This window comes from Lissotriton vulgaris, chromosome 3_1 (assembly GCF_964263255.1).
Source record: "Lissotriton vulgaris chromosome 3_1, aLisVul1.2, whole genome shotgun sequence".
NCBI classification, from domain to species: Eukaryota; Metazoa; Chordata; class Amphibia; order Caudata; family Salamandridae; genus Lissotriton; species Lissotriton vulgaris.
In genome coordinates, this window is record NC_141689.1 from 1,409,744,931 (window position 1) to 1,409,759,604 (window position 14,674).

The 14,674-nt window shown below is 48.7% G+C and overlaps 1 protein-coding gene across 4 annotated transcripts in view; it reads right to left on the minus strand.

Moving 5' to 3' along the window:
* WDFY3 (WD repeat and FYVE domain containing 3) overlaps nucleotides 1-14,674 on the minus strand; it is a 2,050,643-nt gene that overhangs the window by 882,633 nt on the left and 1,153,336 nt on the right. For all 4 annotated transcript variants that reach the window (XM_086961876.1, XM_086961875.1, XM_086961873.1 and 1 more), the window contains one exon: nucleotides 7,402-7,581. In XM_086961876.1, the coding sequence (XP_086818002.1) occupies nucleotides 7,402-7,581 (180 nt within the window). The remainder of the gene's footprint in view (nucleotides 1-7,401; nucleotides 7,582-14,674) is intronic.

A 14,674-nucleotide genomic window follows, 5' to 3' on the forward strand; every position in this document is an offset into this window, starting at 1 on the left:
CAGTGGCTCAAAGGGAGCACACATCAGATGTCAGAACCAGATTCAAGTCCCACTGAGGCATTATGAAAGGAACAGGAGGGAAAAGATGAGTAATGCCTTTTAAGAATCTATTTACAGCAAGGGACTTGAAAATGGAAGGCTGATCTGGAAGCTGTAAAAAGGCTGAAATGGCCAAGAGATAGTCCTTAATAGTGCCTAGAGCAGAGCCTTGCAGGGCTAAAGAAAGGAAAAATAGAAGGACCTCTGAAAATGGGGCAGAAAGGGGATCCACAGTCTTTGCTGTGTACCGTGCCACAAATTTATTCCAACTGCAGGCGTACACCGTTTTAGTGGAGGAACGCCTGGCTGCCAAGATTACATCACAAACTTCAGGAGGCATAACAAACGACGTCAATTGCCACTGCTCAATCTCCACGCAAGGAGGTGGAGGCTGGACAGGTTCGGGTAGAGGACCTTCCCGTGCTGCTGTGACAGAAGATCCTCCCGCAGAGGCAGTCGGATCGGGGGATTGATAGCCATGTTGAGTTGCTCGGGATACGTTACTCTTCGAGCCCAGTCCAGAGCCACAAGAATGACTTGGGTCCGGTCGCGCTTGATCTTCTTCAGCACTCTGGGCAGAAGTGGTATAGGCAGATAGACATATAGTAGGCCGCAACTACACTCGCGACGAAAAGTGTCACCTAGCGAGTGCCGCCTTGGGAATTCCAACGTGCAGAACTGATGCCATTGCGCGTTCTCTTCGGTGGCGAATAGATCTAACCAAGGCTCTCCCCACTGCTGAAAGAGACCTTGCTCCACGTTCAGATGCCATTCGTGATCCATCATGCACCAGCGGCTGAGTTAGTCCGCCCTGTCGTTCAGTATATATGCCAGGTGTTGAACCACCAGGGAAATGCCCTAATGTTCCAGCCATGTCGAGAAGCGCAGAGCCTCCTGCCATAGGGTCCTGCCATTAAGAGTATATGGTGCTGGGAGATAGTCATCCCGATCTCCACAGCACCATGATGGGTACACTGAAGACTGAGAAGTTTGGTATCAAACTTCTCAGCACATTAAATGCACGCAGATGTCAGTGAGTGTGGGATTTAATGTAAAATGCACGACAGAGGGCATCTTAGAGATGCCCCCTGAAACTAACCTACAACCCCTGTCCTGACTGAGCGGCTGCCACCCAGCGGACATGTTGCTGGACCCTGGGTAGAGAGCCATCCACTCTCGTGGGCCTGCAAAAATGCACATCCTGGGGTTTGAGGTGCTAGGCCTCTACCCCCAGATGGGCAGGGGGAGCTTCAAAGGCATGCCGCCTTTGTGAGCTTCTCCAGGCCACTTGCTATTCTCAGCAACTGGCTCCCACTGGTTCGGACCCCACTCTGGCGGGAAGACAGGCGGGAAAACCTAAGTGAGGAAAGGGGGAGTGCCAGCCTCTGCCAACCCCACCCCTCAGAGGGGGGGGGGGGGCGAGTTGAAGAACAATTGAGGGCTCTCGCCACCTTGAGGATGGGGAGCCCTATCCAATCAGAGACAGGCCCCTGCCCCCTCCCACAGGAGAGTGGCAGGATAGGGAGTGTACGCACCACACGAAAGGGACCCATTGGTCCGGACATTGCCATACCTGTAGCACCCCTAAATTTAGTATTTTGGGGCACCCTGAACCTTCCTTCCTCAGATCCAGATTCCGAAACTACAAGAACAAGAAGAAAGAAGACCTGAGGTGCAGCTGCTAACAAGAGGACAACACCAACTGAATTGGACCCAGCCCTACAGGCCTGTTGACCCTCAAACCTGCTTCTGCTAAATCCCGGCGTCACTTGTGGTAAACAACTTCAAAAACCCCGGAGGACCTGACTGCCTTGCTCATCCAAAGACTGGGACTCCCACGAGCAGTGGTTCTGCTCAAACAGCTACAACCCCTGGTGCCAGCCAAGAACCGCAAATTTAGCACACTCTGCACCCGCCGAGCCCGGCCTGTGCCCAAGTGGACAAAGACCCCGAGGACGCCCCCCCCAGCGATTCTGACCTGGAATCCAGTATTCAAGGACCCTCCTCAATGACCCAGACGACGCCTGCAGCCTCACAACCAGGGACCCCTCCAACCGCGACCAGCTGAGTGTAAGATTTCCCGACACCAAAAGACACCCCTGCAACCGGCACCCCACGGCCCCCTGTGCCCAACTCCTGGGTGGCTAACTAAGCTACAGCCTCCAACTTACCTCTCAAAGTAGTGGTCGCACCTGAAGAATCTCGGTCCCCGAGCCTGCAGCCTTTGTTCAACTTGCAGCTTTCCCACTGAAATACATTGGGTGCCCGAGGGCCAAAAGCACCCTGCACCCAGCCGCCCGAGTGCCACTGAAGTGCAGTATCTGTCCTATCCTACTTCCCAAACTTGCCCTGTATAAGTGACCAGGAGCTCAGCTACCACAGCTGCGTGGCCTGCCTGCTAGCAGCCACCAACCAAGGGCCCCCTATCCTCCATAGGATAACATTGGGCCTACTCACTCTGCACCCGGCTGCCCCTGTGCGCTGAGGGTGTAACGACTGTACCCACCTGACCCTGGGAGAGCACTGAGTCTACCCCCAGAACCTTAACTCTGCCACCGAGTACTTACCCAAAGACCGATAACTTGATTTTCTCCATAGGGTAACATTAGCTAGGTTTCACTTGAAAATTCTTCTAAGTATCGAGTTTTGCAACTTTGAAATATTCCTTAAAAATCATCCGATCAACTAAAACGAAATTACTCACCTGTTATCAGGAGAGATCCCAGTGATGTATCTTTGAGCCCAGCACTGAACCTAAAAAGTAATCACCACTGTGATAGTCCGATAACCTGATTTCCTCCCATAGGATAATATTGCCTGGTTTTTGCTAGAATTTCTTCCAAGTGTAGATTTTCAAAACCTACAAATATTCCTTAAAAATAGCCTGAGTAACAAAAACGATTTCTTTAAACTGTTTACAGGACATGCACCAGGGCTGAATCCAGGATCCAGCCCTGAGTAAGAAAAATATTCGTAAAGTGATTTTATTGCATTTACTTAAAACTTTCCCTTGAGCTCAAAGTTATTTTGTGTTTAACTTGTGTTGCATATTGCAACAAAAGTATTGATTGCATTTAAAAGTCTATTGCTATTTGAAGGTATTCAATTGCAACATCTCATTCTGAGAAAATATTTGTATACCTACTTGTGGTTCTAAAATGAAACAACAATATATTTTTATATACAAAACAATTGGTCTAGAGTTCAGTTCTTGAGTGTGTGAGACCATTTGCTGACTGAGTGTGTACAACAAATGCTTTACACTGTCCTCTGATAATGCTTTACACTGTCCTCTGATACTGCCTTACTGCTCAACCAAGCTACCACTTTGGAGAGTAAGGTCATATCTAACTTTAGCCTCTGCCAAACCTCTGGGGACTGTGGACTCTTTGCACACTCTACCTTACTTTGGAACAGTTTATACAGAGCCACTTTCTTACACTGAATATCCCGGACTCGCTGCTCGGGAGGATAAACCCAAAACTGCGCTGAGTCCAGAACCACCGATGAAGAGGAGCTTTTGAGAGGGAATAAGGTGCAACTTCGGCACGTTGATGGAAAACCCCAGCAAATGCAGGAGGTCGGCCGTAGTCTGGAGGTGGGAAACAACTGCCTGTGGCGAGCCTGCCTTTAACAGCCAGTCGTCGAGATAGGGGGAAGACGAGAACCCCTGATCTGCACAGATAAGCTGCAACCACCGCCATCACTTTCGTGAACACCCGAGGGGCGCTGGTAAGGCAGAAGGGGAGCACAGTAAACTGAAAGTGCTCGGCCTACTGTGAACCGCAGGTAACACCGGAGGGGTGGCAGGGCAGAACGTGGACATATGCGTCCTGGAAGTCCAACGCTACCATCCAGTCTCCAGGGTCGAAGGCAGACAAAACCTGGGATAGTGTCAACATCTTGAACTTCTCCTTACGAAGGAAGCGGTTGACGTGCCCGAGATCCAAGATAGGACGCTAGCCCTTGTCCTTCTTGGGGACCAGAAAGTAGTGGGAACAACAACCAAAACCTACTTCTGGACCAGAAACGTGGTTGATGGCCCCCTTGGCCAAGAGGGCCGTGACTTCCTGCTGAAGAAGCGCAAGATGGACCCCTGACATACGGTGGTACTGAGGTGGCATGGCTGGAGGGGTAGTCTCGAAGGGAAGGGAGTAGCCGCTTCGGACTATTTGCAGCCCCCACATGTCATGTTGCACCAGTGGGGGAGATGATGGCGAATTCTGCCGCCCACTGGCGTTTGATGGGCCTGAAAGTTCGGACTATAGTAAGGCTTTGCAGTGGATGTGGACTGACCCGACCGCTGGCCCCCAGAACCTCCTCGACGGTTCCCACGTCCACGGCCGCGCTGAGGATGTTGCTGCGCAGGCCTGTGGCTCTGGAACAAATGTGTTGGGGCCCCCCTTTTGTGGCCACGAAAGGAGAGAAACGTGGAAGGCAGAGGATGGCGAGTGGCCGACAGGCCCAAGGACTTGGCCGTTGCCCGTGAGTCCTTAAAGCGCTCCAACGCACTATCTGCTTCATCACGAAAGAGGCGATTGCCATCAAAGGAAATGTCCATAAGAGTGTTTTGGACATCCCCTGAGAAGCCAGTTGTCCTCAGCCAGGCATCGCGCCGAAGTGCCACTGTCATGGAAAACGCCCTGCCTGTCTCTCCCAGCTGCGATAGCTTGGGAGAGTACTGTCCGTGCCTCCTTCGGACAGTTGGGCAGCACCTGCGCAACCGTATCCCACACAGAGTGAGAATAAAGCCCAAAAGGCATGCAGTGTTCACCGACCACAGCCCTAAGCTGGCAGATAAAAACAGCTGCTTGCCAAGCTGCTCCAGCTTCTTGGATTCCCTATCCGGAGGTGCGGAAGGGAACAAACTCTGGGAAGCAGGCTTGGACAATCAAGCTCTCGAGAGCGGGGTGTTGGGAGAGAAAGAGGGGGTCGCCCGGAGCCAGGCGATTGCATTGGGCCATGTTCCCCTTTACAGGAGCCTCTGTGTTGGGCCAGGACCAAGTGCCTAAAAGAACGTCAGAAAGTGTGTCATTAAAAGGCAGCAAGGGCTCCAGAGAGGTTGCCGCCGGCTGAAGCATTTCTGTCAGGAGATTAGTTCTGATGGCCACTGTAGGGAGTTTGAGGTGGAGGGCCTCAGCGGCCCTACGTAACACCACTGCATAACTGGCTCCCTCCTCCGTAGCCACGGTAGGAGGAGACAGCATGCCAAGGTCAGGTGAGGTGTCAAGACCACTGGCATCCCCCAAATCCTCTGCCCAGTCCGGATCATAATCACACTGTTGTGTGAGAGGGTCCTCAGACCCCTCCCAGTCCTCCCCGTTCCCCGAAGTCTGCGAAACAGGATGAAAATAAGGAGGACGGACATAGGGGTAAAAAGGCCCGATCCGGCGCCATGTCCGGTTCAGGGCTGAAACTGGGGCCAACGTCGGCGGTGGCACCGGACGACGTCGGAGGTGGTGTCGGAGGAGGGGTCGACACCGGTGGAGGTGTTATGAGGTCAACCGGTGTCACCAGGGATCCAAGCCCGGACCCAGGGGGGGTCCTGCGGAGCCGAAGCAGACGGCGGCGCCGGGAACGGAACTGGCGGCAATGGAAAAGCAGGACCCCCAGTAGGGCCTGTGGGGCCCATAGGCGCACCGGCGGGGCCAGATGGCCCAAAGAGTTGGTCCATGGCAGCAAGAAACTCTTGCACCTGAGCAGACGTCGCCTACGGACCCAGAAAGAACGGGTAGGCCGGTGGCGACGTCGCAGGCTCTGCTGGAGCCGCGGGGGAGGTAACACCCGCACCCTCAGCCGCGGCGGAAAAGGGGATGTTGACGATGCTTCTTCAACTTCTTCTTGGAATGCTTCGACTTACCTGACTCAGAGTGTGAAGACTTCGATCCAGAAGAACGGTGGTGACAACTCCGCGACCGGTTCCTCGACCTCCCACGGGACTGAGACCTTGAGCAGCGAGGAGCCGACTGCAGGACCTCCAGCAACTTTTGGGACCGCTCCCACAAAGTCTTCGGTGCCATGGCCCGGAAGTCGGGGCACGACTTGGAGTCGTGGTCGCACCCCAGGCAGTAGAGACACACACGGTGTGGGTCCGTCACCGACATCATACGGTGACAGTCCCCACAGTTCTTAAAACCGGGCATCCCTATGACACCAGGAGTCGATCGACTCAAAAGAATTGAGGCAAAAGACCTAGAAAAAAACTCAGTCAAAAAGTGACTGGGGGTACTTGCTCATCCCAGATCTGCGCTTGCTGGCGCGGAAAAAGAAAGAACTGACGTCAGCGCGCGTGGGAGCGTCTAAGTAGCTCAAGCGACGTCATCTCGGCGACAACTACGCACACGGAGCCGCACGATGTCGCCTACTGACGAGCAGGGGTACTGCTGATGAAAACTTTCCAGATCCAGTCAGATGCCTGGGGATAATTCTAAGGTAAGGAATCTATCACTACATGTTTCTTTCAGATACTGTAGCATACCACACTGCTCAAGATTACATTTTCTAATGGGACAACTAATACAACTGATTCTGCTAGAGAAATTCTTCTGCCATTTTTCCGAAGACAGTCTTTGATCACTTATTGTTGTACTAAGCAGTAGGAAGAAATGTCTTTGCATGGCAAAGAAAGTTGAGCCAAAGTAAGTTGTGCCACCATGTTCCTGCTCTATTATTTTTGGCACACCATGCATTTTCACTCTATGTGACTGAATCAGCAGGCCACCTGAGTCTGTTCCATGTTTTTTTTTTTTACTTTTGCACAGCAGTCCACAAAGTTCGGCACTTAAGCCCACTAGGGATGACATTTTATCTAATCATCTATCTTTATTTCACCCATTTAACCTTTAATGTAATCTGCAATTTACATTGCACTTTCGACAAAGTTCTTTACTGAGAACATTTTTGTATGGTAATGGACAATCAGCATAGGTACTCATCAATAGGATAAAAACTAAGGAATTCAAACATAGGAGATAGGTAGGAAGCATAGACCTAACTCATGGATCAATCGTTTGTGAGGTAGTGGGGATGCCCACACCACTAAAAATCATGTCTAAATACATTTGGTTAGCATAATCTGGTACCTACCCAAAGTAAAAGTATCCTCATGAGAAGAGTCTATGCAAACATGATGATGATAAAGCAGAAGTGAATGAACAGAACAATTGGTACCATCCCCACTGAGTCTTGCAGTGACCTTACTAATGGACACAGATGAACACCAGGGCAAAACACAACCTGCAGCACCACATTCTTTTATGATAATGCGAGCAAATAACACCATACTGATTGATAGACAAGTGTAAATTATTGGAGTACAATAGTATTTTTATTGAATTTTTTTACTTCTGACAGGCCTCTTACCATCTCAGAGTAAGGTCGAATATTGAAAGGAAACACAGTCGCTGTTAAAGCACACAGAAAATCTGGGCTTATCCACATTGCATTCAGATCTGGAACATTGTGATATAGATAGCGGAAGAACTGCATCAAAGTCACAGGATATTCACGGAGCCACGAGCCTTCTTCTTCAGACTGCCAAGGCTGGATGTGCGTACAGAAAGAGAAAAAAATACATCACTATTTCCTTTGCGAGTAAAATAGTTTAGGCACCTGGCAAAGGAGACTGAATAAGCTGAATGAATTATGACATTATAGTCTACGTAATCAGTAGTTTAGTTTCCAAATTTGAGATGAATCGATTACCCCTAAGTATGCTTGCCATCATATCCATACATGCGCATTTTTAATTAATTCATTCAGAAGCTTTATTTCAGTCAAACAACAATAAAAGTGAAATGTGCAACACAACTCAAGTAAACACACTAAAATATAGTAAAACATGGATTACATAGTGGGGGACATCAGCCAGATGTTGGACTGCAGCCAGATTTACAAGCAACGCGGTGTACTGACCTCTCCATTGTGCACATAGTGACCTCTCCATTGTGCACATAGAGACAGTGACAACAAAACCTCAAGATAGCCATTAAAGAACTACCAGGATCTGCTATGCTGTCAGTGCTCTCCTGGTGCACTGACAACAAAACTACACCCACAGTTACAATATTAAAACATCATATTAAATATTCAATTAAAACAGTTAAATATGTCTACTTCACAACTTCAGCAACTGCCTCCAAATGACCCACAAATGACCCAAAAACTTTGCAACTGAACAAGAAAACACGGGTTTTGGGTCTGATCTAAGGATTCGCAAAGCTTCACAGTGATTGCGTGTTACCACCTGCTTGCATATAGGCATGAACCACTTGGCTCTCAGGAGTGAATAGACTGGACAAGCAAATATTAAGTGCGCAGGTGATTTGGTTGCTGCAACACAATTAAAAACAAAATGTGAGGATGCTGGGGTACAGTGCCAAGTGTTTGTGAGGGAATTCAGGGGAAGTGTGCCAAACCTTAATTGCATATATTATTTCCTGTTGTTGGGTTTCTGGATGATATCTAGATAGCTTTGGAAGCATCTTATCAATTTGAAGTCCATAAACTCTGAGGTTAGCCGTTCCCACGACGAATAGTTGAGTGAAGTCTGTGCTACCCAACCCCATCACTGCGATTTAATAAGATCTTTGGTAGGGAGCAATACTGGGTCCCTGTTTTACCAATGGCCATCTAACCCAATGTCAGCCAGAAAGCATTTTACATTTCTTATCCAACCTATCTTGGTAGGCCTAACTAAGGAGCTAACTTCCTTGAGAGCATTGGCATACAAGAGTAGTTCGGGACTGGACCTGATTCTCAGCTGAAACAGCAGGTGTAACTTGACCTTCTCTGCGATAGGTTTCCTGCCCAAATCTAGCCTTAGAGGGTGGAGAGGTGTGCTCTGAGGTAGCAGAACCAGACTCTTCAAGAACCGGTTCTCAGATCTGGAGAGGTCTTCCATCCTATTGAAGCCCTACAATACGGCCCTGTAAAGGGCTGAGCTCATTGCTTTAGAATAATAGCTCTCGAGGGCAGCTGTCACCGCTTTGCTAAAGGAAGTGCTATATTCTTTACTTAGGGCCCCAACTATTTGCCTGTGCTTCAAGGTTGACTTAGCCATGTGAGGCTTCCAGGTCATGTCTTCAGATAGCATTATACCCAAATAGTCAAAGGTACTGACTCTCTCAAGTGGGGCACCTCCCAGAGTTGGTCTTCCTTGTATGATTTATGGGGGTTTATCGTCATAAATTAGATTTTTGATGTGTTGATCTCTAGTCCTCGCTTGCCACAGAAGTCTTTAAATCGGTTTAAGAGTAGCTGGAGCCCTCTGGTGTTATTGACACTGAGTATTGTCGGCAAACAGAAGAATCACCATTTTTTCCCTTCCCAGCATGAGTGCATCGGCTGGGAACAGAGGTAAAAACTGAACTACATTGTTCATGAAGAGGAAAAAAAGTGTGGGTGCCAATACCCACCCTTGACGTACTCCCCTGCTGAAATTAATTGGGTCGGTGGGCTGGCCTTGCTCACCCCCGCCCACTTTGGCAAAATTTGCGTCATGGAGGCGAATAACTAGGGATAAGATATTCGACGGCAACCCCATGTCTCATTTTTAATTCCCCTTTTTGTGTCTATGGCCTTGACCACACTTTATACAAGGACTTGATTTGGACCAAAGTGGATTCTTTAAAGATGCTTGTCTATTCCCTAATGCACAAAGAGGATGTACTCCACTTACTTGGCTCAATGATTTCAAACATTATTTGGCATGAAGAAAAAGTGACTTACCTGCAGTAAGGATCTTTCTGGTTGATACTCTTATCTACCTACAGATTCCTCACCTGTTGAACTTACCCAGGCATCAAACTTGATCTGGAAACCTCAAAGCTCTAACATCACTGTGATCAAATAGTGGCCACCTGAATGCAACAATGACAGTGTTGTATCATTTTTTTCATGCCTTCGAGGCAATAGAGTAGTGCAGTACCAAAAAGTGGGCTCTTATTGACTTTCCCCTTCAACACATCCATCATACAGGGAGGCTACAACACCCTTCTTGGCCAAGCTGTGGCAATGAGAATGACTTGGGCCTGTTCTTGGCGAATCCTCCTCAAAACGTAAGGAATCCAGGTCATGGAGGACAAGTGTAATGCAGGTAAACATTCCACCTCAACTGTAATGCATCCCACAAGGCTCCCTTCAATGGATCCTGGAAGGGCGAAGAACTGCTGGCAATGAACTTTTTCAAAGGAGACTGAAGAGTCCACTTGAGGAGTGCGCCACTGGGTAAAGATGTCTTGTACTACATCCAGTAGCAGACACCACTTGTGAGCAGCAAGATAATGCTAGCTCAAACAGTTGGCTCTGACATTTAAAAATCCCTTAATAGTGTGCCCAAGACTGCAGTATCAAAGCTTCCAGGTAAATGAGGTGAGACTCTATGCCCCCGTCAAGGTCTGGATGGACCAATTTTAGATGGATTGGGAGAAAGCCCTTGAATGCCATTCAAATCACCTGCAGTTTTAAAAGGCTGACATGAAGGACCGGTTCATCCGGAGAGCAGAGGCTCTCATCTCCAGATGAGTTCTCCACCTAGTGTGGAGGCACCCATAACTATTGTAGTCAAGGCTAGAAGGGGGAGGAGTGAAGGCCATCTCTTATGTCTGGTTTGCCTCGTTCCCTCACCAAGCCACTTCCGCAGGAGCGGTGAGGGAGATTACAATGGAGGCTGACCGGTCTACTCCGTATTGTAGCCAAGGTCTGAGGAGACACTACTGCAGGGCCTCATGTGCCAACATGTGTGTCTGACCAGGAGGGTGCAGGTAGCTAGTAGACTTAGGAATCTGAGGAACTATAGAACTGGAATTCTCACACTGTGCTGAAAGGATGGAATCATATCCTGGATGTGGGAAATCCTTTGAGAAGGAGGAAAGGTAGAGAAAAGACTGGTATCCAGTACCAACTCAATGAACTGGAGTTGTTGGGAGGGTTGTAAGTGAGATTTGGGCTCATTGATCAAAACCCAAGTAAAATAATAGGAAAACTGCAAATGGTACACCACCACCTCTGGCAAGTTCGCTTTGATTAGACAGCCGCCCAGGTACGGGAAGCTAGGGATGCCTTAACGTCAGACGAATGCCACTACCACAGTAATCACCTTTGTGAAGATTCAAGGTGCTGATGTCAAGCCAAAGGGTAGTACTGCAAATTGGTAGTACGTAGAACCCACCAAAAACTGCAAGCAGTTCTGATGCGACTGCAGGAGAGGGATATCCTGCAGGTCGAGAGACACCTTCCAGTATCCAAGACCCAACACTAGTAGATTTTGATTTGAGAGAAGTTCAGCATCTTGAACTTCACCACTTTGAGGAAGAAGTTCAGGTCTCTGAGGTCCATGAACAGACGCAAATCCGTGTCCTTCTGTGGGACCAGGAAGTAACGTGCATAACATCCCTGGCTCTTTTCTTGTTTTTCCCTAGCTCCCCTGCTCATTTCTCCAGATGTGCTGCCACATCTTGTTTAGGTATGGCTAGATGATTGGTTGTGGGGGAGGAAGGCGAGGGATTAAGGGGGGGAATAAGGGATGGAACTTGAAGGAAAGGGAGGGTGTAACCACTTTCCACAATCTGGAGGACCCACTAGTCTGAAATAATGGCCTTCCAGACCCACAGAAAATTGGACACTGTCCCTCCCACAGACTCTTGGGGGAGGATGGGAATTAAACTAGGCTCGCTTACGTGAAGGCGCAGGGGAGGAGGAGGGTTGTTGAACGGCGCTTCAGCCCCTTCCCCTGGATGTATCTCTGTACTGTTGTTGACTTAGTGGCTGATATTGCGGTCTATAAGAAAAGGAAAATTCTCTGCTGGAGTCACAGAAATGCCACAATTGAAAGTAATCCCTAGAGATAGAAGTTGTTCGTAATTCCACAGAACAAGCGGTGGTCTCTAACATGGAATCAGCTTTGTTGCCATACAGGGGCACTCCATCAAAGGGTAGGTCCATCAATCTATTCTGCACATGAGTGGAGAAATTCAAGGTTCTCAGCTAGGAGTGTCTCCTGATCGATATTAAGATACCAATCGCTTGAGCAATTGAGTCCGCAGCATCCAGTCGAAACTTGACAACGTGCGTAGAGGTGTTCTGTCCGCCCTGCCCCACTTTTTGAAAGTGGAGACGAATGTCTTCTAGCACAAAGGGAACCACCATTTTCACCATATCCCACAGGACACAGATGTGTCTTGCTAGCAGACAGTTGGCATTAAGGATTTTTAAGCCATGCAGCCTGCAAAGAAGGCCTTCTTCACCATGCCTCTACGGACTTTGACTGCAGGTGTGGATGGAAAAGTTCCTCCCGAAATCCCCTAAACAGGAAGCCTGTATTACAAGGCTGTTAGGCAAAGGATGTGTAGAGAGGGAAGGCTAATCCCCTGTCACAGGGAGATACCGACAGACAACCAGTGGCAGCGGAGGGTTTCTCCAATGCTGGCTCAAGGAGGGCCTAATTAAAGGGGAGTAGGGAAGTTGAAGGGAGGAGCACCTCCATGGGGACATTGGTCTTAGTTTCTGTATTCGGAAGATGTAGATCTAGCACCTCCACAGCTTTCACTACGATCTGACTGAAACACATAACTTCAGGCATTGGTGGTTCAGCAGGGAAGTCCATAGCCAGTTCAAGAAAGGTGTCTAGACCGCTTGCAGACGATAGGCCATGAAATGTTTCTTGTACATCTTGATCCAAGTCCATCTCCTCAGTGTCTGAGTAGATGCCAAATAGCTCATGCAGATTCTACCCTGCATTGTTCCTCTACAATGATTAGCTGAGCCTTTCTTTGATATCTTATTTTTGGAGCTGCATCGGACCTTGGAGCCAGTGGCCCTGGTTTCAAAGTCTGAGGGGGAGGTGGCACCAGTGGCAATGACACTGTCCATGTAGCGCAAGACCGGGTGTATGAAAGTGTTCCTTTTTGACAATGTGACCCCCCTTTTTGCCTGGTATTTGATTCAACTTTCCCAGTGCCAGTGTGCTTTCCCCAAAAAATAAGGGAACTGAAATTGATTCACAATTGGCAAGACCTTTAGCACCATCGTAAGCCTGGTACCTAGGGCCTGGGTACTAGAGAGGGTCCCTAAGGAGGATGCAGCTTGTATTGTGCCACCCTAACCGACTGACCGAACTCATGCAGACTGCCACTGCAGGCTGCTTGAAATGGTGGAGACAAAAGTGCAAACACGACATGGTAGACACACAGTGTGCCATGTCCCCAGACACTGCATGAAATATATGTAAGTAACCCCTACAGCAGGCCTTACAGCGCTAAGGCGTGGTGCACTGCATTACATATGAATGCATATTTGCTTGAACAGATACGACCCTGGGTTCTCTAGTCAAACTATTAGATAGTACAAATGAACAGGGAAGCCATCTTGAGTACATGTATTGGGCACTGGTCATTAAGAGCTCCCCAACTACATGATGGCTTCACTGAAACCTATGGAGTTCGGTATCAAACACCTTGTCTTAATAAATCCATACTGATGCCAGTAGAGCATTTATTAAGATGGACACCCAGAGGTCACCTTGGAGGTGCCCTCTGAAAACCTACCAATGTCTAGTGCACTGGCTGACTTGTGTAGACCAGGCTGCCACCAGAGACAGGTTTCTGACCCCCCTCCAGGCGAGAGCCCATGCTCTCTGAGATCAGAAACAATGCCTGCCCTGGCCGGAGGTGTTGTCATCTCCTCCAAGCAGGATGGCTAGTAATCAGCATATCAAGGCAAAAGGCTTTAAAGACCTCTGCTGCCTTTAAATGCGACCAGGCTTCCCCCTGAAAGGGAAAATTCTACCTCCTGCCCAGGGTCCATTTGGCACAAGCCAGGTGGGAAAATTAGCTTGTCAGGAGGAGTTTCCACTACCAAGCTAGTACATCACCACCTTGGTTTTTGGTGAAATTAGATACACTGGGTAAGGGTTATGCCCACATCCCACAGGAAGTTGTCATATAGTGAGTATAGGCACCCCAATTGTAAGAGCCCATAGCCCATTGGCTACTACCTTACAGTTCCCTTAACGCCTCTAAAGAACGAGTTACTTACTTTCGGTAACAATGTATCTGGTAGAGACATAGTCTAGCTGCAGATTCCTTAACTTATTATATCCCCCGGCGTCAGACTGGATGCGAAAAACTTTCCGCAGCAGCACCTCTACAGCACCTTTGCACCTCTGCACTCCGGGGGCGGCGCCACACGACTCTGCCCTGACGTCGTACACAGACATGACGTCAGCAGAGCCATATATGCCCCTTCCGGTGCGCTGACGTCAGATTTCTTCTGAGAAACTTTTTCGAGTCACAACGCGGAGTCACCACCAAAAACTGTGAGAATATGGGAACTGTGTGCAAAAATTATGAAAAAGAAATAGAAAGGTATAAAACAGCACCATAAAGGTCAGTGCCAGGCACTGGATGATGAAAAGTAGAAAAAGGGAGAGCAGAGTACCGCTCTGAAAAACAACCCCACTAAGTGAAGGCCAAATCACCTCTGGATAACGATCAATGTAAGTGCCCCGGATCAGAAGAAGCGAGTATTCAGAAGAAATACGCTCCATGACGGATCACAGCATGATTGAGCAAAAGTGTGGAAACACCTGTGCGGGGCAACAGGGAATGTGGAAAAACACGCTGTGTCGTATATATAT